The 23,587-nt window shown below is 34.8% G+C and overlaps 2 protein-coding genes across 9 annotated transcripts in view; one reads left to right on the forward strand and one right to left on the reverse strand.

Moving 5' to 3' along the window:
- Nucleotides 1-23,587, forward strand: part of HERC4 (HECT and RLD domain containing E3 ubiquitin protein ligase 4) — a 142,951-nt gene that overhangs the window by 109,708 nt on the left and 9,656 nt on the right. For 4 of the 6 annotated variants that reach the window (XM_006212920.4, XM_015246652.3, XM_031682197.2 and 1 more), the window contains 4 exons: nt 1,939-2,021; nt 5,688-5,871; nt 10,698-10,800; nt 11,703-12,377. In XM_006212920.4, the coding sequence (XP_006212982.1) occupies nt 1,939-2,021; nt 5,688-5,871; nt 10,698-10,800; nt 11,703-11,911 (579 nt within the window). In that variant the 3' untranslated portion in view covers nt 11,912-12,377. Of the gene's footprint in view, nt 1-1,938; nt 2,022-5,687; nt 5,872-10,697; nt 10,801-11,702; nt 12,378-13,572; nt 13,708-19,713; nt 19,782-23,587 lie in introns of those variants that run through there. The other 2 variants (XR_012077395.1, XR_012077394.1) reach the window with 2 other exon arrangements.
- The window catches only part of SIRT1 (sirtuin 1), a 57,579-nt gene continuing 49,448 nt past the window's right edge, over nt 15,457-23,587 (reverse strand). For all 3 annotated transcript variants that reach the window (XM_072971426.1, XM_072971425.1, XM_072971427.1), the window contains 4 exons: nt 23,311-23,390; nt 21,802-21,988; nt 19,618-20,175; nt 15,457-17,577 (listed from right to left, as the gene is read on the reverse strand). In XM_072971426.1, coding sequence (XP_072827527.1) covers nt 17,231-17,577; nt 19,618-20,175; nt 21,802-21,988; nt 23,311-23,390 — 1,172 coding nt within the window. In that variant the 3' untranslated portion in view covers nt 15,457-17,230. The remainder of the gene's footprint in view (nt 17,578-19,617; nt 20,176-21,801; nt 21,989-23,310; nt 23,391-23,587) is intronic.

Raw genomic sequence — 23,587 nt, forward strand, 5'->3', positions numbered from 1 at the left:
ATTGGAATATTATTTGGAAAATGAATTTGCAAATCTTGTAAAAGGTGCAGAATTTTATTAATTCAGTGAAAGGGGTGTTGAATAAATCATCCAATCACATGCAAAGCCATTGACAAATGACAATCTGGCAAAAGTAGACTAGCTGACAATTTAAAAAGACAAAAATCATCCAGGATTATAATAAGGCACTTCAGAAGGGAATTATTTGAGTATTATAAATTAGACTTTTGTGAAAATGGTAAAACCTTCTGTTTATCTTTTTTCTTTTGTCCTCTTTCTTTTTGTTTTAAAAACTTTATGTGTTTGTTTCCTCCCAAACAGTCCCCCTTTACCATCTTGTGGTCAAAGCGGACAACAGATACCACATTCTGCTATCATACAAATTGCCAAAAAATTATGTGCCCCCTTAAAAAAGTTTATCGATTCTTTGACCTTTTTAAGAATTAGCACATAGTGCAGTTAAAAGAAAATCTGATAGATTTAAGAGGAAATAATTTATTTTAATAATGTTTACATTTTTTTCAAGAAAAAATTCCCCTTAGGCTATTTATTATGAAATTTTAGTTTTCCCTTTTAGTTGCTTCTCTTACAACCATATCAGTTTTCTTTGAATCTTTACTGATCATCTCAATTGACTGAAACATTGGGTTCCAAGCAGTTTTGTTTCTTATTTATCTATCACCAAATTAGTGAATGCTTACTATATTTAAGAACTATGATAATTCAGACATTCCTTCCAGTTGCCACTTTTTTCCCAGAGATTTCCAGTGGCTCTTTATTACTTCCTTTAGAATGAGCTTCAAAGACATTTGTAATCTTTTTTTCTAACTTTCATAGTGTCCCTCCATTCATACTAAGTTTTATCATGTCATACAGTGTTCTTTTATTTACCTTCCCTTCCCTATTTTTTAGGGACACACATTTTTGGAACCTGATTTTTTTCCATCCATTTATTCAATATGTGTCCTCAGCTGGAAATTCTGCCCTTTCCCAGTCTTCCAGAGCTCTATTCATCCTTCTAGGTGCTTTTAAAATGACATTTTTTTCCTCAAGGTCTTTTGTACTTCCTCCACTTAGAAATAAGTTTTCTTTTTTCTGTGGTCCAATAGCATTTTATTAATGCCTCTATTATAGCATTTATTTTACTACAGTGAGTTGTTTACATATCACGTTTGTTCTCCAGAGCAGGGATTTATTCATTTTTTATCTTAGCATTTATTTTACTACAGTGAGTTGTTTACATATCACGTTTGTTCTCCAGAGCAGGGATTTATTCATTTTTTATCTTATCATCCCACTCCCACCATAGTGTTTTGTAGATAGCAGATGCTTTAAAAAAAAGAGAGAAGTTTAATAGAAGAGGATAAAATTCCAAAAAGAGGAAATAAGAAGAAAAAAGATACAAAGGTGGGAATGGTAACATGTATAGGAAAATTAGCATACTAGTAAGGGAAATAAAAAATTTCAAAAATAGCTGACCCTTCATAAACCAAATTAATAGCAAACAAAAAGGAGATACGTGGAATACAGGAATAGTACCTGTCACGTTGAAGGAATGCATAGCTAGTCTAAACTGAATGAGTTTCGACACTTGAATTCTAGTACTTTCCAAGGAAAACATCCTTTCTAATATTCTACTCCTCTAGGGATCCTTCAGAGGTTTACACACAATGAACATTCAGTTTCCTGTTCTTAACAAACCAAACACTTGGTAATTTGTAATTAGTTAGTCAAGGTAGGATTTCAAACTACTCATGAACATTACTAGTTGTGGCTTTATGCAGGATTCACAAAAAGCTTATGGTAGCAGGATTTTACCTCAAATTTATTACTTCTTATATTTAACGAGAGAAAGGTAGATTATAATAACAGCTTATTAAAATAATCTAATAAATTTTCAGTCTGACATTGACTTTTTTTAAAAATTTAAATTAATAGATCACAGTTGAAAACTTTGGTGCAACAGAAGTGAAAGAGCTGGTTCTAAATGGTGCAGACACAGCTGTTAACAAACAAAATCGGTAAGTGAATTATAGCAGCATCAGTGGTAGTAATAAGATTCAGTAGGCATTTTCTTCTGTATTTAGAAATATGTCACAACCTTAAGTTTTTACTCAGGTAAAACTTACTTTTTGAATGATAAGTTCATAATCAATCTGCCTTTTGCTCCTTTTAAGATATTAATAAAGGGATAGAAAGATCATAAACAACAAGAACCAAAGGAAAGGGAGAGGAGACAACAGCAGGCACATTTTTAGAAGCTAGAAAACGGTGGTAACCGATTTTAGCCAGCCAGAAAAAACTGCAGCATTAGATGGATGGAGAGCCAAGAAGGCAGCCTGTTCATATTGCAGAAGAAAGAAAGGCTCAGGCATTGAGAATGAAAAATAGGTTAGGAAGTATGTGGATTTTAAGGGGAAGCTGGAAATAGAAAGATTGGCTGTTACAAGGAGCAGTTAGAAATCCGTTTCTTTTAGCACACTAGTAACCTGGCAACTTCACCTCTCCAGCCTGGGCAGATTGGAAATTTACCTTCTGGAGAGATTGAACTAGAGGGACTGTGGATTTGAGGATAGTTAGGCATAGCCAGGGGGAAGGAGCAGAACTGAAAACAGGGAGATTGTCTGCAGCTCCCTCCTCCTTGACACTGTATGTTGGATAGTTCTGGAGGAAACTGCACAATTTTCAATGTGAGTGAATAGCCAGAGGTCAGTAGACATTTAAGAAAAGACTAATGGAGTTGAAAAGAATGCCAAAGAATTAGGAACAATGCAGAGTGAAGAACAAAACTTCAGTAGAAATTGAAATCAGGATCCTCAAAATGATAAGAGTAGCATCCGTAAGGACACTATTAAAAACTGAAAAAAGTTTATTGAAGGAAATGGTATGAATGAAATTTGTCAAAGAAATGGTAGCGAAAAAACTTCCCAGAACTGAATGCCATGCCTTTTAAGATTGAAAGCATGTAATCCCCAGTACTTTCATTAAAAAAAAAAAAAAAAAAAAAAAGCCTTTCTTAAAAGGGAGGGTGAGTATAGCTTAGTGGTAGTGCACAACTTAGCACGCAGGAGGCCCCTGGGCTCAATCCCCAGTGCCTCCATTTAAAACGAAGGAAAAAAAAAAAGATTGAAAGCATGGAAAGTGGAAAGGCACATACCAAGGCAAAATACATGAAAGAAAAAAGGACCTTAAAATCTTCCAGAAAAAAAGGCAGACCATATACAAAGAATTAAAAATCAAAATAACATCACACTTCTCAAGAATAACTCTGAAGCTAAAGGATCAAAATTTGGGAGAAAATGATTTTTAACGTAGAATTCTGTATTTAAACTCCCAAGTATGTGGTGTATAAAAACATTTTTATACATGCAGAGTCTCAAGAAGTTACTGGAGGATGTGTTCCACTATTACAAGGAATTAAAGCAAGAATGAGGAAGACGGGTTTCCTGTGCAAATAGGATTTAATATAGAAGAGAGGCAAAGAGGAACAGCAGTGCACACAAGATTAAGAAAGAGCAACCAATCAGAGTTAGATCAAGAGGATGAAGGGCTCCAAGAGGAATGTTTCCAGAAGGAAAATGCAATCTAATACATTTGAATGAATCTAGAGGAGGTTGACATTTCCATTGAAGTTAGGGATGAGGTAGCTGACTAAGGGAAACAAAAATTCATTTTAAGAAAAGAAAAGTAATCATAGAATACTCTCTAGCTTAATTGTGAATAATAGTTTTAATCAAAAATGTTAATAATGACTATTGAACCAAAATTTTTTATAATGAGAGCATTGAGGGAGCAAAATGAGAATGAGACAAAGGTAAATCCTCACCTTTCACAGTAGATACTCAGTTCATCAGATAATACTTAAAATTGAAAATCAAGGAATAACAGTAAAACTGTGTTGTTGAAGTTGAAGGTGAATATCAGAAGGAATAGCAGGGTTAACAAATAGTTTTCTCGAAATAGCAGGAATTTCTGGTGGAAAGGTATAAGACAGAATTGCTTTGTTTTCTTCTGTCGTGTTATAATTCTTTAGACAAATTTAGCTTAATTTAGGCTGTTGCCAGGGACTTGGTCCAAATGATTATAATCCTGATTGTACTACTTAGAAGCTGTATAACTTTTAGGTAAATTAGTAGATGTCTTCATGCCTCAGTCTCCTTTTCTGTAAAATGGGATGACAGATTGTACCTACTTCATGGGGTTATTTTGAGGATTAAATGAGGCAGCAATTTTAAGATGCTTAGACTAGTACCCAGCACATGTATGTGCTCAGTAAATGTTGGCTGTTAGGATTTTTACTATTTGACATTTTAAACTGTATGTGTTCCTTACTTTGATAAAAATAAAGCTGTTTAAAAAATAATGTGGAAAAAAAAGTTGGGTCTTTCTAGTTATCCTTTAAAAAAAAAATCTCGGTTTTTAAAAACTTAGACTATAATTTTAAAAGATTGTTTTCCTGCTTTTAAAGTTTCTCTTGTTGGACTAATTCTTTAAGTTCCTAAAAAATATTATTTAACATAGATTATTTAGTTTAGAAGTAAAGAATTTTGATCCCCAAAATGTTAGAACATAAAACAATTTAGCCTTTTGTTTTTAAGAGACTTAACTAGTACAGGTATATTTGACTTTCTAATTAAATGAATTATAAAATTACGAGTTACAAAATTGTTTCTTCTCATCAGAACCTTATGGTAATAAGTATGTGCTGTTGATTTTTCCTTAGGTCCAACCAATTTTACTTTACAATGGCCTCCTCTAACCTTTTTTTTTCCTCTTTGTAAATTCACCTTGAAATAATTTCATAATTTGCTAAAAAGATTATCTGTAGATGACAACTTACCAGTATTCTCATTTGTAGAATCACCCTTTTTAATTTGGAACAGTATAAAATATTGAAATCCTCTAGTTACCCATTCTCATTTACTGGTTTGACCAAATATCCACATAAAATGTTTGTGGCTAACAGAACAAATTGAATAAAATTGTAGTTCAGATTGCTAAGTGAAGGGGTTCCTTTTTTCTTTTCAGTTCCTTTTTTGTATCATAACAGAGAGAAAAACATCAAAAAGTGTTCATGTGTATGTGCGTATTTATATGTATGTGCGCATACACTTGAAAAGGAACTATGCTTCTAATATTCAGTGATTATCCTAAAAGAATACTTAATGCCATTCGTGGGTATTTAGTTTTTTAAACGAGTTTTGTTTTCAAATTCCTTGATACCCAGAGGAAAACAGACTGTAGTCTATCAGATACTGAATCCAAAAGCTCTTATTTTTTAATCATCTAGAATTTTTTTTTAACAGATCACTCTTCTTAGGGATGCATGTGGAGTGGTATATATAAGTTGTCAATCATTTGTGAATTTTTTATAAGCGTTTTGATAGCCATTTGTATCATTGTTCTTCCCACTAGGAAATAAAATCTTTTACTTAGAAATAGCCTAGGAATGGCTGTGAATGAGAGATTGTCTACATGCCTCAAAGATATACTAGACTTTTGTATAGAAAGAATAATAGACTTCTCCATAAAGACTTCACCCCTTTGAACCCTATTCATACTTTCTCAGTTTTGTAGATAAATAGCAAAAAGTACAGCAGCACTCAAAGTTTTATTAGGACTACAATATGTATTCTCCATAAAAAATGATTTTTATCTTCTGTGCATGTGTGCATTTTTGTTTCTAGGCAGGAGTTTGTTGATGCTTATGTGGATTACATATTCAATAAATCTGTGGCTTCCTTATTTGATGCTTTTCATGCGGGCTTTCATAAGGTCTGTGGAGGGAAGGTCCTTCAGCTCTTCCAGCCTAATGAACTACAAGCAATGGTTATCGGAAATACAAATTATGATTGGAAGGAACTGGAAAAGGTAGGAAAAAACCAAATATATGATATGTAAATGGCAAGGCAAGAGGAAAACAGCTTGTTGCCCTCTCCTTTATTGTTTTCCATTTTACACTGTTTATTACTATCATTTTTATAGGAAAATACTGTACCCTTTTTACTCCACATTGAATGAATTTTAATTATGTATGGATTAGATAGCCTTTTATACCTGTAGTATTGGTGGTATTTATGCAAAAAAATGTCTATGACAGGCTAGAGAGAAGCCCCAGCTAAAACTGAATGGGTTTTCATTCTGCCTCGATCCTAGGAAAAACATAATGAAAAGCGCTCACAATACTTAAGATCTTTGTTTTCTTTTTTTCTGATTAGCCCCAATGTTAAATTTTTTAGCAGAGAATAAATAATATTCGTGACCTTCATTACGCGTGCCTTAACAGAAATACAGGAAACTTTAGGGAGAAGATTGGGACTATTTTAATCAACTTTTTTTTTTCCTTCTTTTCTATACAAGTAATTCTCAGATTTCTTCAAGTAAATATAAATATTTAATAAAAAGTGGTTGGTTAGATCAGCTTTGAGAAAAATGTATGCAGGGCTGGCCTGTAAACTTTTCCATCTTTGTAATCTAGCAACCTCTGATAAAATTTTTGTATTAATAGTTCTGTAGTACGTACCTATTAAATTGGCTAACCTAAGAAGACACAATACTAGGTGTAACAAGGATACAGAGCATTGGGAACTCTCATACATTGCTGCTGGGAATACAAATGATATAGCCACTTTGCAAACAGTTTGACTTTTTTTTAATAAAGTTAAACATACACTTACTACGTGACCTAGCAGTTTCACTCCTCAATATTATGTTTACACACAAACCTATAAACCTGGGGGAGGGGGGGGTTAGTTTTTAATGGATGCATGGTTTCCATTTTGCAAGATGAAAAGAATTCTGGAGATGGATAGTGGTGATGGTTGCATAACAGTGTGAATGCATTTAATGCAACAAACTGTACTCCTAAAAAGAATTTTAAGACAATGATAGGCTTCAGGTTAGGTGTATTTTACCACAAGTTTTAAAAATTTATGTTTTTAAAAAATCTGCAAGCAAGTCAAAACCTGGAAGCAACCCAGGTGTCCTTCACTGTGTGAATGGATAAACCAACTATGGTATATCCATACAGTAGGCTACTACTGCTTGATAAAACGAAATGCACTATTGATATGTGCAACACGTGAGATGACAGTCCTTATGCTGAGTGAAGAAGCCAGTCTCAAAGGATTACATACCATATAATTCCATTTATGTGACATTCTTGAAAAGACAGAACTACTGTGAACAGGGGCTAGAGATGGAGGGAGTGTGTGCCTGCAAAGGGATAGCACAAGAGAGTTCTTTGGAGTGGTAGAACTATTCAGTATCCTGATTGTGTTGGTGCTTATAGGAATCTGTGACATGTGTTTAAAACTCATAGAACTGTACACACATCAGAAAAAGTCAATTTTACTGTAATAATTCAGGAAATAAAGTTTTTAAATTTAAAAAATATTAGTGGGGGAGGGTAATAGGTCAGTGGTAGAGCATGTGCTTAGCCTGCATGAAGTCCTGGGTTCAATCCCCAGTACATCCATTTTTTTTTAGATGTACATGTGTGTATGTATATATGTGTGTGTGTGTGTATAAGGACTCTGGTTAAACATAGTGAAATAAACATGCTTATCTCGACTGCCTCCCAAAATCTCAGTGACAAGGAATTAAAATAGGAGTAGACTCCTCCAAAAAAATACAGTGAGCAAGAGAAAAAAGTTTTGGAAGATGAAAAATAGGTAGATGAGTTGATGAGTGATTTAGAGCAAAGAAAAATGAATTCCAAGCCTCCAGAGGGAAAGGATTGTCGAGAGGCAACCCATTTCACACTGTAGAATCTCTGAAAGGCTCAGGAATTGGCACATAGTGTTACTGTAATGGCAGAAGGATACAGGGTTGGGCATGGAATTACTTCAAAGCTAATTTAAAGAATTTTTAGACCTCTCATATCCACTGTCCTACCCAGCAAAACACAAGTCTGGACAGAGGCTTTACAATCTGGGAAAAGAGGGAGAACTGAGGCTGGCTTTCAGAAAGCTCCAGGAAGGAGATTGAATCCTCCAGGAAGGAGATTGAAGATTTCTTTGGGGGATCAGTTGATCTGCTGAAGAGAAGAAAGCTGTACTGACTCTAAGGATACCCCAGTGGAAATGGACTCTACCTCCAATCACTCTAAAATGAAAAATGATGTAATGGCCTCTCATCACACTTTAGATCCTACACAGTTTGTCCTTCTTGCCTCATCTCTCATTCTTCCTCTCACTCTGCTTCAGCCTTATTGTCTTCTTTGCTGAGCCCAGAACCCTCCAGTCTTGTGGCCTTTCTATTTCCTGTTCCCTTTCTATTTCCTGTTCCCTTTCTATTCCTGTTGTGGCTGGAATTCTCTTCACCTTGGTAATTCCAAATGTTTCTTGCTCTCATTTCATGTCTTTATATCTTCTCAGAGACCTTCACTGGATAAATTAACTAAAATTGCGTGTGTGTACACATGAACCCCCATTTCCCTTCTCTGCTTTTTAAATTTTCCTTTGAATTTAGCTAAATAATATTTTACTTAATTGTCTTTATTATCTGCCACCCCTTCTTCCCCCCACTACCATGTAAGCACCATAAACGCAGGATTTTTGTTTTTGTTCACTCTTATCCCAGAGCATAGAAGGGCACTCAGCAAGTACTTAAAACCTTGCCTGAAGCTATAAGTGATAGAAGTGTTCATTCAGTAAGACAGGGCAGTTTAAGCATATTTTAATGTATTTAATATAGTTTGGTTTCTTCCACTATATATATTTAATTCATTATAATTTCAGTGATTAGGATTTGTGACTTTAAATGCTCTTCTTCATCAGGACTATCTACACATTTCCCCAAAACCATTTAGGAAAAAAAAAAAATCTATAGCCACCCTCCTTTCATTTCCCCCAACATGCTTAGTGACTTTAATTCAAACAAGTTAATGCATTAACTGATTACTGTAATCAAACAATTTTTTCCAAACCTGTTTGTAAATTAATAGCAAATACATTGTGGTTTTCAAGGGTTCAGTCATTGAGATAATTGTGGCTACAAATAGAGCCCAAAGTTCAAGAAGCTCGCAAGCAAATATTCATTGGGCCCCTACTGGATGCCCAATACTATGCAAGAGATTAGGAAGACAGCAGTAAGATTGAGACATGGTCTTTGTCCTCCAGTAAGGAAGCTAGATATTAAATAATTGAACTGTGATGAATATAAAAGGGTTTAGTGAATGGTTTATAAGGAGAAACCTAAACTAGGCTACACAGACTGGGAAAGCATCTCACTAGGTAGTAATCTCCACCAGGAAAGTAAGGACTTTGTTCACTGCAGTTTCCCAAGGGCCCCAAACTTTGACTAAAGCTCATTATATATTTATTGAATGGATCAATGAATAAATTAGGTCACATTTAATCTGAGCCCTAAAGGATAAATAGAAATAAGCCCGATAAAGAAAGGAGGAGGATGTGTCTAAGTGGTCTATGCTAAGGAAATAGTGTGTCCAAAGTCCCTGATGTTAGGTTTTTGCTAAGAACTAAAAGTTAAGGCCAACTATGGCTGTATTTTAAAGAATACAGTGTAGACTTAAGTCCTCTTTCCTTCCTACCTCCCTTTTCTCTTAGTGCTAATATTTTTTAAAGGGGAAGTGTATTGCTTCTGTTGTTACAAATTACCCCAAAGCATAGTGACTTAAAGATAACAGTGAGGGAAAAGGGTATATCTCAAGTGGTAGAGCACATGCTTCGCATGCATAAATTCCTGGGTTCAATCCCCAGTACCTCCTCTAAGAATATAAATAAATAAACATTACCTCACCCCCGCCCCAAGAAAAAAGGATAGCAGTGAATATTCATTGTCTCACAGTTTTTGTGGGTCAGGAATTCAGGAGTGGTTTAGCTTGGGTGGTTTTAGCTCAGCAGTCTCTCATGAGGTTGCAGTCAAAATATTGACTGGTGCTTTTACTCATCTGAAGACTTGATTAAGGATAGAATTTCTTTGCCAAGATGGCTCACTTACGTGGCTGTTGGCTAGAGGCCTCAGAGTCTCACCTTGAGGACCTCTCCATAGAGCTGTTTGAGTGTCCTTATGAAATGGTAGCTGGCTGACCCCAGAGTGAGTGATCAAGAGGAGGCTAAAGCCACAGAAGTTTTTACGATCTAATCTCAGAAATGATGTATTCTCATATCTGCAACATCCTAATAGTTAAAGGTCAGGCCTATTCAACGTGGGAAGGGTCTACATAAATGCATGAATAGCAGGAGGCAGAGATCTTTGGGGGCCATTTGGAAACTACCATAGTGTTGCTCTTAGAACGTTTTCCTTTTTTTCAAGGGAAGATGGAATAAAGTAACTAGTTTGACTTCTATTCATCAATTTAGGATAAAAGAAAATTTTATGATTATCACAGATAATTAATTCCATGTTGAACTTTAATAATCTGTTAACATTTTAGTAATTCTGGTTTAACCTTTAATGTTTACTTTTGAAGATGGCATTACAATCCTAATCATGTTCTTTGAAGTGGAGGGAAGAGATTTCTGCTGATTCATACATATTTTCTCCCCCTTTCCTTTCCCTGAAACCAGTAGTCTAAATTGCAAAATGCCTTGGAGGTAGAAGGTAATTGAAAGAATCACATGATTTTCAAACTACTGGAAAATGTTAGTTTAATGTGCTAAGGAAGCCAATTTGTAAGATTCAAGACAAAACTAATATCTTTCAATATTAATAAAAGATTATGCTGTTTTTAGAATACAGAATACAAAGGAGAGTACTGGGCAGAACATCCTACAATAAAAATGTTTTGGGAAGTATTTCATGAATTACCATTGGAAAAGAAAAAACAATTTTTGTGTAAGTATTTATAATTCTGTGTTTCATGAGAATGGAATCTAATTATTAAAGGAGATTACTTGATTCACTTTGGTGAATAAGGTTTTTTTCTTATATTATTATTCCAAGATCCCGTTTTTAATTTTCAATTAGAATAATTTTTTTAAATCTGCACTTTTTGTTACATGTGTTTTCTTACTTTGAAAGCTAAATTCAGTTTGCTTCCAAAATAGAATTGGTTCTTTCAAATGAAAACAAATTATAACACTGATTACAATAAACTAGAGTTGTAATTCTTTTTAGAATTCCTAAAAAGATCTCCAGTATAGCTCTTTTCTGTGTTCAGTCTTCATTTTCCTTTTCTCTCTGCTTCTGCATGAAATTTGTGTGGGAAACATAACTTTTCTATTCTAGGACTTCTGTTATTTATAATTAATCTCTGTATGTCTATTTTGCATATCATAAGGATGACAAGTCATTCTTAAGCAATTTGAGTTTTGGCTGCCCATTACAAATTTTATTTTTAAATGACAGAAACAAGAGAAATAGAAAAAGGAATCATCATTAAAACTGTGTTTCGTATTTGACTCATAAACTAGTTCCATATGGCTATTCTTTTCCAAAAGAAGGGCTCCCAGAATGTTTTTGTCGGGGACAGTAGTCTTTCATTCCTCAAACATGTCTTAAGCATCTCCTGGGTACTAATATTAAGATTACACTTTTAAAGAAAAACATTGTTTGGATGTGTAATTAGTATGTGTCTAAAAATCATGCTTGCACAGATTCTGGGGATAGGCTTCCACGTTAGAGCAAATGTTAATGGAAGGCTGTTTGCTGTGCTGACTGTGCTTCGCTTGGTGCTCTACACCAAGTTACTGTTGTTTTGATGAAAGTAGTTGGCTAAACAACTTTTTTCTTGGCAGTATTTTTGACAGGTAGTGATCGCATTCCTATTCTTGGTATGAAGAGTCTAATACTAGTCATCCAGTCAACAGGAGGTGGTGAGGAGTATCTCCCAGTTTCCCATACCTGTTTTAATCTTCTGGATCTTCCAAAATATACAGACAAAGAAACTCTACGCTCTAAACTGATCCAAGCTATTGATCACAATGAAGGCTTCAGTTTAATATAACTTTATAGTTATAATTATTCAGTTTATTGCAGAAGCATTAAACTAATTATTTGTGTTTTTTCTTGTGGTGATGAATTCAGCAAGGTGACAGAGGTACTATTATAATTCTTAACTTGCAAAATGTTCGATGCAGTGAGTATTCATGAAAGCCAAAAAATATTAAAGGAAATGAACAAGCTGTGTTAATATTAAACTTATTGTACAGAACCATGGATTTTTTTTTTTGCCATCTTCCAATAAACCTAGAAGTATTGTGAATACATTGAAGTTTTACTAACATGAATTTTAAGAGTTTGAATATTTCACAAATGATCTGGTGTGTGAGTGCATGGAAATGTTGCTTAATTTTTCTTCACTCACTGGGTGAAAAACCTTTAACTTTGGCCTGCAGTAGTCATTCAATTATTTTTTCATTTTGTAAATAATGTTAAGTTTTGTAATAAAATAGTTATGTTCTGATACCATACAGTTTCTATGGTTGTAATTGAACTGAATTGAACTGAACTGAACTGACTTTCAGGGGTTAAAAATAATGATTTTATTCTTACTCTAGATCTATAAAAGCAAAAAGTTAGCATGGTGAAAACACGATCTTTGCTTTTTTGCTAGAATAAATGTCCTTGTGCAAATCTAAATTACAAATAGGAGTTATCTAAATAACTTGTAGTTCTTTCCTTTTGTGAATCTTGAGATGCTGTTGATAAATGGACAGTTATCGGAAAGCTTAATATTTAGTAATGGAAGAACTTTGTCGTACAGCTGCCAGGAATACAATCATTGGCTACTATGAGAACCAGTCACTGGGTTATAGCTTTTAAAACTACTGATGCTGCAGGTTGGTATTTAATCTGAATTTTCAGTGCTTTAGAACTTTCCTTGAATTTTAAGAAACAAATCTTAACAGTTTTATGGTGCTGATGCTTAGTTATCTCCGGTCATTAAATTGTAACAGTGAGTTGATGCAACACATGTGACTTTCTGCTTTAATGCAAATATTTATTTTTTAAATTTATTTTAAAAATGCCGTGAAAAGTGTTTAAATAATAAAGATTTATTGGTTTAATATTTAAACTTTCATTGGTTCTCATATAAGATTCAAAATAATGTCTCAGGGAAGGTGTCTTAAATTTTGGATTGATTGTTCCCATTCCCATACAAATTCATCCATTTTTAGAGGTCTATAATTCTAGAATTTAAAACATCTCTGGAAAAAATTTGCATATGTAATTTTGCAGCAAGACCTGACCTGAATTGAGGCTACTTGTGGTATTAAGTGGGGCTAAATGGGACTGTTCATACATTTTACTGTGGTAATGTTGATATTTGATTAGTTACTGTGTTTGATCTAGGTGCTGCTTCAGGCTTCTATGGGGTGCCTCATGATGTGTGCTTAAAAAAGTCCTTAACATTCATAATTCCAAAATGCAAATGAGGCCAAGGGTTTTGGAGAAGGGATTGTGAACCTGTACTTTTCAGTAGTTTAACTTAAAAACTTCTGGCGAACCATAGCTGTTTTTTTAGATAGAAGCCCTAATAATTTTTCACAAAGTATCATTTTTCCCAATGAAAATTCTTCCTTGTTTGTTTCCCTGCACATCCATTCCCTGAGGATAGTGATTGTTCACATCAAAAACAGGTAGATGCTTTTTTTTTTTTTTTAGTAACCTGTATGCTATGAAGCTCATCTGTGAAATAGCAGCTACTTTGGATTAATTCACATGGAGTTCGTTGAATAAGTATTTTAACAAGGGCTGACACCTTATCTGGGAACACAACAGTACAAGGCATAATTGTGGGTAAGTCTGATATTCTTTTCCTCCCTCTGTTGCTGCAGACATACAGTAGAATTAACAGCAGGGAGATTCATGGTAGGAAATTAAAATAATACCACTGAAGATTTTTAAAATTTCCATTTGCTTTTTAAGTAGTAACAAAAATATCGAGCTTTATAGTTGGCAGATACTGAGTTCACTAAATTATAAGGACCATGATTATTGAGTTGGCTAAACTTTTGAGAGTATTTGGCCTCCAGATAGGCCTAATATGTAAGAGCAACCTGTTTTTAGCCTCCCTGTCTTAAGTCAGTAGTAATTTTAACCAATAGCCGTTGTTCAGACTGATTGAAAAGATAGTAGAACCAAGACATGTCTTTAAATTGGCATGAAATAAAACCAGAACGGAGTTTTTAAAACTGCATTCTAAGAACCCCAGCCTTACATAGGGGCCACTATCCATTAGGATTAATTTTTACTGACAGGTTTTTTTTGCCTGCCTTACTGATTTTTACTGCATTTAAGTCTTTTGATTCAAAAAGTCTTCTGATTTTGTAATATGCACATAGGGCAGTGTTCCCTGGGAAAACATGGCGAGTTCTCAGAAAGCAGGGGCAAATTACCCTATTCTCAGCTTCTTCCCGATCTCCAACCTCTTCTGAAGCCTCTAAAACTGATGATAGTTTTTCCTTTCTGAGTAATTCACTCTTTCAGTAGCTTCCCATTCTTAAACTGGTTATATTTCTAGAGATAAATTGGTTAGTCCGTTTCTGTTAGTCCAGCCCCTAGGAATGATGCGTTAAGTGCAGAAGGGAACCCCCCCTATTCCTTTCCCTTCTCAGTTCTTAACAGACTTTATCACCTGGGGCTACTTTTTAATACTATGCACAAGCCCCACTTTAGGCCAATTAAATGTTACCTCTTAGCGGCGATGCGCAGGTTACTTGTACTTTCAAAAACTTCCCAAGTGACCATTTCTCCATATTTCTGCTAGCATCCTAGCTTTAGTTTAAGGCCAACTTTGTTCATGTTTTAAGGAGGGGTAGAAGTTTTCATGTACATATACATACTTCTAGATTACAAGTGTAGGAGTGGAGACCTGTTTCAGCAGGTGGGTATATATCACCTTATGTACCACTAAGGGAGATGCTAACTAAACCATGTGCCATTAATTGCATCAGTGGAATATACTATATGGTGCATTAACCAAAGGGAGTAAAAATAGCACTGACTAGGTGCTTTAATTAAATCAGGTCTTGCCACGTATTTGACTACTTAAAATGACTACACACCCTCCTTTTTAGGATATGAACTACCTGACTTGGAAGGCAAGAGACCTGAGAGCAGGGCATTTTTTTGAATAGCAGGTTTATAGGAGGTTATACCAAATGTCGTTTTTTTGTCCTCTCCTATTTAGCTTCAAAGTCTAAAGTTCACTAAAGTTCACTACAGTTGTGCCATTCTCTGCTGTCCCTCTACCCCCCCCCAATCCTTTGTCTAATCTTTCCTTTCATATGGCAGAGTAGAATGAGGGAGAAAGGCAGGCAAGGCCTAAGGCCTCTGGCCTAGACTGATTGAAATACTAGTTTTGAATGTTTGGTGATGCACTGATTGCTACAACCAGCACTCTTCAGTGTTCAAGTACCGTTGTGCTGAGACTTATAAATTGAATAAGAAATATTGTATTAGAAGAGAGCATCTAAGCCCTAAAGGCTGTACAAATTCTGCAGATTTTTAAAATTTTATACCTTAAAGAATGTAAGTTAACAGGAAAAAAGTCAAATGACAATTTTAATAGACTTTAAAACAGTGTACAAGTATAAAACACTGGTTTTGTATTTCAAAAGTTGGAGGAAGATATCCAGTCATTGAACAGTCTACAAAACATATGCCAGTAGATTACATAAAAGACTATGTACAATATAAAAAGAGCTGAGAACAGTCTTCACTGTAAAAATAATTTAAAACAAAATTTTCAATTTAAAATATCATCTATAGCACAAACACACATCATGCAAATGGAAAACTAAATATGCTGCATTCTTTAGTGTAGCCAAATAAATTCAGACTGAGACATCTTTTAGGTAGGGAAATGGCCATTCAGAACTTTTCTCTGGCAGTAATGGTCCTAGCTGGGTATTTTATACACTTAAAAGAACAGCTATATTTCAAACTTTTTTTAAGTTGTAATAAATACTAAAGCAACATAGGAATACTTTATCTGGAAGTACTGTTGGGGAAAGGTCTGGGAAATAAATGCTCAATGTGCAATTTTATATAAAGTAGGAACTTTTTTGAAAGGCTAGAAGCTTCTGCACTGAGAGAGCTGTCTCTAGTTTTAAGGCAGGCTAAGCTTTTAAATAAAGACACGTCATAGGAACTAGTTTCATTAACTATCCTGCTATTGTAAGTTACATCACGTTCATCTCCGTAATACTAGGCTAGTAGTTTGGTGTTTATTATACCAAATCCTCCCAACAGGAGACATGTACTTACTTTACTGGCTGAGTTATAATTAACATCTTACTACTTTGGAACTGTAATCAGGGACCTGTTGCTCTCATTAATGGGGGAGGGGTGCAACGGTCCAAAATACTACACTCCCCTTAGTTGAAGTATCATTATTATTGATTCATAAAGGCTTTGCAAATTCACATCTTGGCAGTTTAATACTTGTGGAAAAGAATCAATGAAAGTTCTACCACAGTGACAGGTATTTAAACAACAATGGCAAATATTCTCAAAACTAAGGGGACCCAGGCAGGCACTATTGTCTCTAAAGCAATTGAAATATTTCCAAAGCATTTATTTGTTTTTTAGGTTAGTTTTATGAGCCAATATAGACATTACTACATGTCCACAGGAAGTACAAAAGCCATCTTCATTTGAACAATATTCCTAAAACTATTAGCACCAAGTCTCACTTTAAAAAGCAAAGACAACCGAGTGCTCTCCCACATATTGTTGACTTCCTTCTAATCACATTGCATGTCATGAGATTTTTAAAAAGTTAGCTGCCACAAGTTTTGGAAAATGCCAGTGTTTAAAAATAGATAATTGTGCTAATAAAGAATCAAAAGTTTAGCAGAACAGAGATTTGAGGATTTCAAACCATTCAATGTTAGAAAGAAAAATGTGAAAATACCATTCTTTGGTCTAGATAAGCTGTTCCCTTTACATTAATTTAACATTCCAATGGCTTTTTGAAAACTTCAAAATGTTGAAACTCACTAGGCAAAAACAAAATTATACATACAGATGTATCATACAAATGAACCTTTAAAAGAAAATCTTATCCAACAGCTATTTAAAGATACTTAGTACCTTTCTTAAATTAAAAAATAAAAAGAGTTAGTGTTTGTATAAGCACAGAAATAAGGAAGTTAAAAATTACCCCACAGGGAAAAAAAAAAGTCTGTTTTACCAGTCTATAAATATTACACCTTTCTGGTTTCATTGCTCTAGAGTTCACAAGTAAACATTCATTTTAACATGCTAAAGTTCCTAATGCTGGTGGAACAATTCCTGTACCTGGACAATTATTACATTATGATTTGTTTGATGGATAGTTAATGCCTGCTGCTTCCTGTTTCATGGATATAGTAGCTTCATTGGATATAGCTTCATTAACTGCCTCTTCATCACCTCCATCAGCTCCAAATCCAGTTTCTCCAGCTCTCTCATTACCATCAGCATTATCTTCCAAACCATTGTAAAATTCTTCAATCTCACTTTCATCCTCCATGGGTTCTTCTAAACTTGGACTCTGGCATGTTCCACTATCACTGTTACTGCCACAAGAACTAGAGGATAAGACGTCATCTTCAGAGTCTGAATATACCTCAGCGCCATGGAAAATGTAACGGTTTGGTGGTAAAAACAGATATTGATTACCTAAAATACAGTAATAAAAATAGGTTATTTCCAGGTTTCTAAGACTAACTTGGCCTGACCAGGCTGTCTGGAATAAGCTTAGGTTCTAGTTCTTTTACCTAAGTATCATTACTAGAGGCTATTACAGAGTTTCTCAAAGGCAAGCTATAGACTACCTCATTCCTGGCTGCGGATCTTAGTTCTGCCACTCACCAACTCTGTAAATTTTGAGTTCTCTCTGAGACTCAACTTCCTCAGCTGGAAAATGAAGTAATTTTCACAACCCTATGAGGTAAGTATGAATAAATGTAGAGAGTCATGTTCAATGAAGTTTAGTTATTAATGAACTCCTTGAACAGATCTGATGAGATGAAATTAAGTATCCAGCCCACCACACAGAAGGGCCTACCACACACCCTCTGAATTGGAACCTGCTTTTTATGAGAGTCTTATAACATTTCATTTAAGTGTGAGAAGCAATGATATTGACCTTTCCCAACATCTGTATCCTGTACCTGTCTGTTTTTGCCCTCTTGGCAACCATCAAGACATTTAAAATTTACTTCCTATTATTATATACTCCAACTTTCTCCTTTTCAGACTTGACCTCACAACAAAAATAATAGCTGTAACAGCTAAAAATGTTAAGTTTTACACTCTGAATTAGTTATCTTTTTAAATGCTCACAATGCTATGGGAGAGGTAGATGTGAATTAACTCAGTCTAATTTCAAAGCCTGTATCTTTAAAGGCCTAAATTGTTTGGTATTACGCCTTGGTTTTACTCTAAGACACTACTCTAGGTCTAATCTTTCTTTCCTGGGGCAGAGTTTTATATATTTGACTCATCTGTCACAAAGACAGCCAATGAATATCCCCAGTAGGTAGGCAGACTCTTGCGTATGATAGAAACTTCCTTTACCGGATACAGTCAACAGTAATTTTTCTGTTTCTGACTCTTACCACATTTGCAAGTATTCTATGCAAGTATTTTTCTAGTTTCCCACACAAAAGACATCTCCTATTTATATATAGTTCAAGACCCAAGTCAGAACTTAGGTTTTTAGAAAACCTTCTATAACCCAGTCCCCTCTAAGTAGCATCTACCTTTTAAAATATCACCAACTTCTTCATTCACCTATTTTTGTAATTATACACAAACATCAGTAGCTTGATCAGGGTCTCCAGAACTTGCTACACTGCCTACTATGGAAAAGGCCCAAACATTTATTCAGCTGAACTGAAATTTATTTACAGCAAATGATTAGAATACTTAATAATTTGTCCCAAATTTCTCAGTTTTTCACTACATATGGTAAATGGAATGGGACTTAATATTTTAAGCTGTACACTATTGTTGCATCTAAGTTAATGAGCCCACATTACTGCTTTAATTAAATTAGGATTTTTCACCATAGATACTACTTGGACATAAGGGTTTCAAAAAGTAGGAAGTGATTTCACCTATGTTAATACTAACTGGTAAAGACTTTCCATGTGTCAAAACAGGGCAGTTGCTATTTCTGATACTCCGGAGGAGTCAGATGTTTTTTAGATCTGAGACAACACAAAATAATGGGTAAGAGAACCTGGAATCCACCCTGGTTCATCCACATCCTAAGTTGTTACCTTGCATAGGGTACTTACCCTCTTTCTATGCTCCTCAGTTTCCCACCTGTACCAGATAATAGATTCTACTTCATGAGATTAAAATCAAAATAAAATGCCACTGACCCAAATCTCAATTGGTTCTACCAACTTAAAGCTCTCACCAGACAATGACAGAGCATTCAGTATTTCCTAATTTAATGCTTACCTTCTCCTTCCCTAAAGAAACACAAGGTGCAAAGCATACTTTAACACACCATTTCTTCCCCATATTACAAAAGATACCCATTTATCTACCTCTAGCTTAAAATTTCAACTCCACAGTTTCTCTAAACACAATTGTTACATTTAGCTGCATAAAATTACCCTAAATAACCTGCCAAAATTCCTCATTTCTTGAAAATATTTTGTTACCATAATTATACCTTCAAAATGGTTCAACAGCCTTTCTTACCATCAAGCCGTTTACTAATCTGCTCCTTTACAAGTCTAGCTGGCCAGCATTTTCTCACTGTTTCAGCAACTGAAGTTCTCTCATTTTTCTCCCCAGTACTGGAGACAACATTCTTCAAATCCGGATTCTCCATCTGTTCATTAACACTTTCAATGCTCCTAGAAGTCTGTACTTCCTGTAATTTTTCTTCTACACCGTCTTTCGATTCAGACACACCTGGGTCATCAACATTATTTGTTGCTTGGTTTAAAAGAGTGACAATCACTGAAGAATCTGGTGGTGGAGTTCTTTCTGGTGAACTAGAGTCTTCTGAAATATTGAGAGGTGTGGGTGGCAACTCTGACAAATGAGCCAACTCTTTTTGTGGTCGTGGAGGTTTTTCAGTAATTTCTGAAAGCTTTACAGGGTTGCAGCAAAGTTTGGCATATTCACCACCTAACCTATGACACAATTCATTAATAATGACATCACAGTCTCCAAGAAGCTCTACATCAAAATGCAGGTGAGGCAAAGGTTCCCTATTAATTAGTATCTGAGGCACTTCATGGGGTATGGAACCTAAAAGTAGAGTGAAAAAATAAGTTAGAGAAAGGAAGGGAGGTACCCTAATAAAGGCAAAACAAATACACCACATGAAAATCTATCATGCTCCCGATATGAAAAAAAACCTGCCACTAATACATAACCAAGCTATTACATATCATCAAGCTATCAAGTAAACAGATGAACAGTTAAACATCTTTCAGAATTTCAGTTTCTGCTCCTGTCACCTATTTGCTTGCCTCTGAGTAATCATCTTTTCCATTCTGTACCTCAATTCCTGGTGTGTATAATGGGGATAATAACTACTTTTCCACAAGCTCGCAGGGAGGATTGAGTGAGTTAATACAGTTCTTGGCACAAAGGAGGTGATAGTTATTCTGAACGGCTCCCAATATAAAATGTAAAACTTCATACAAGTCTACTTTCCACTATCATACACCAGTGTCTTGTTTTAAAAAAAAGAACCTTTGCCTATCACTATTATACTACCCCACAGAAAACTTAACACTTCTCTGCCTTTAAAGAGGAAAAAAAAACCTCAAAAAATAAAAAAGCTTATACATTAAATTTTCAAATTCTGTTTAGTTAAAAACTGTCCTATATTCTACTTTAATAAAATTTCACAGCTATTTAGGGAAGATCGAATTAAACTGCTAAAACCACTACATGTCAGATAGGAAACATGCCGAATTGGAGACGTAACTCCTTGTTTCTTCCAGTGGTTGACCCTGGCTGCCTATTTGCTGGTGTAGGAGTCTAATTTAATTCTCTAGTTAAGGGTTTGATATTCTCTGCTTTCTTTCTTCCCTCACTTTTTAGGGCACAACTGATCTACTGAAATCAGTCCCTCTATCTCCCTTTCCCTGTTTGCTCACTGAGGGAGGGAAAAGAAGTACAGGAGCACGGGTTAAAGAAATATTCCTGAGAGCATCAGGGATTCAAATTGAGCATTTTTATATGCACAAACACCCTTATGGGTAGAGCTGATCTACATACAATGATTATAACAAGGCATTGTTATTTTTACAAAAACAAACCAAACGTTGTGAACTCCGAAATTCTATCTTACATGAGTACATTATACACCTATCAAGCTATACATCTGAATTTACTGGACCAAAAATCAATTAAATTTGAAGATCAGCAGCTATATTCAAAGAAAGATTAAAAACACAGATATTTTTATTCTACTGTTTCTTAACTGTATATAACTTAGTTGATGTTAACTTCTGCCACATTAAAAACACATTCCATTGAAAAGTTTAGGTTGAACTGTTTCCCACTGTCTTAAGTTTTATATACAGTATAATTTTATATTTACTTCTGTTTTGAAAGTAGTATCACCCACCTAGCCCCCAATGAAATGTGAGATAAACCAATCTTCATGAACAAGAATGTCACCTAAAGAAAAATAGTTTGGCTCTTCACCACTCTTTAACAAGATTTTTTTTTTTTTAATGGAGGTACTGGGGATTAAATAAACCCAGGACCTCAAGCATGCTAAGCCCATATTCTACCACTGAGCTATTTCCCTTTCCCCCTTTAACAAGAAACAGCAAGGTCACTGGGGTCTACTCTACAGACCCACAACCCATGGCAATATATACAGAAATGGTTCTCTAAAAACCATCACCAACTTACTTGGAATTAGTGCTACTGGTCTTACTTTCAGGGAAGACCCAATAACAATGAGAAGATCAACTTCATCTTTGTCATACTTCATGGCTCTGTGAAACTGTTCTGGTAAATTTTCACCAAAAAAGACAATCTCTGGTTTCATGATAGCAAGTGGCTCATCATCTGGGCACCTAGGACATCGAGGAACCACCTGCATGTTCCAGATTGTGGATGAGGTGGGAAAGAGAAGGCCCAAGTTAGAAATAGTCAACATTTCCACACTTCCCAAGAATGCATTTCAAAATTATCAAAGAAAATAGAAAAGCTGTGGATAAATAGCAGGGAAAACTGGATAAAACCTAAACAACATCAACTATCAATGAACCATTAATTTGTTAACATAAAATGAAATATAATTTTGCTATTATCTGTGCTGCTATTATATCTGTATAGACCTACATCTGATATTCAATAGTTTGTTATATATTAAAAGGAAAAACCAGCATATGTATATATGTACGTACACACACAACTAATCCTTTAAAAAATAAGTTTGTAAAATACAGTGATGCCATCTTTCTCTAATAATTATACATGATTAACTAGATGTGTGACTAACCACAAGGAATTTATTTCTGGATGTTTTTTATTCTCTGCCATATTTTCCTGTAAATTTTTTTTGCAGCGTACAATACTTTGTACAAAATACTTCATGCAGGAATTTTTTTTAATTTTAAGGGAGGAGGGTATATAGCTCAAGTGGTAGAGCTGGATTCAATCCCCAGTACCTTCTCTAAAATTAAATGATTAAACCTAATTAATAATAAATCTTCAAAAACTGTAATATAATTTTTTTTTAAATTTTACATCACAACTCATTTAAGATTCTGAATCTGACAGGCACTAAAAGGGAGAGTAAGGAGAAAAACTGAACTAAATAAAACCCCAACTTATGATCTGGGTTTTTATTTTAGGCTTACATATGAAGTAACCAATTTAATCATTTGAGAGAGAGCATGGATCAATGTTTTCAATTTAAGGTATTAAAAGGTTTTTGTGTATTTCACTGGAATTCCCAATGGTGACTAATGCTGACTTCCTGAATGTTTCTGTACTACATACTTGCAAGGGAAAAAAAAAGATTGAGGCAAAAGAAACAGATCAGATCTAAGTGAAGTAAGCCAGAAAGAGAAAGAAAAATACCATATGAGATCGCTCATATGTGGAATCTAAAAAACAAAAACAAACAAAAACAAAGCATAGATACAGGACAGAAATAGACTCATGGACAGAGAATACAGACTTGTGGTTACCGGCGGGGGGGGGGGGGGGTAGAGGGTGGGAAGGGATAGACTGGGATTTCAAAATTGTAGAATAGATAAACAAGATTACACTGTATAGCACAGGGAAATATACACAAAATGTTATGATAAATCACAGAGAAAAAAATGTGAAAAATAAATAAAACACCAGAAATAACCCCCCCAAAAAAGAAACAGATCAGAGACATGCACAATTCCTAAAATAAATTACCTGATTAAAAATATCTCCCCGTACAGCTTCACAGTCAACTTTATATTTACAAATTAGGCAAGATGCTGTTGCAAAGGAACCTAAAAACAACCAATATATATGCTTTTATTAAAGGAATTTTTCCATTTCTTAAACATACCACAAAGGTTATTATATAAAGTTTGACACCAAAAAGTTAGAGAATTTAAAAATTCTAAGGCCTTCATAAGAGAGACATTGATATATTGATGCTTCCTAAAGCTACTCTTTTTAATAAACCAACTCCTCCAGAACGAGA

The sequence above is a fragment of the Vicugna pacos genome, chromosome 11 (genome assembly GCF_048564905.1).
Source record: "Vicugna pacos chromosome 11, VicPac4, whole genome shotgun sequence".
NCBI lineage: Eukaryota > Metazoa > Chordata > Mammalia > Artiodactyla > Camelidae > Vicugna > Vicugna pacos.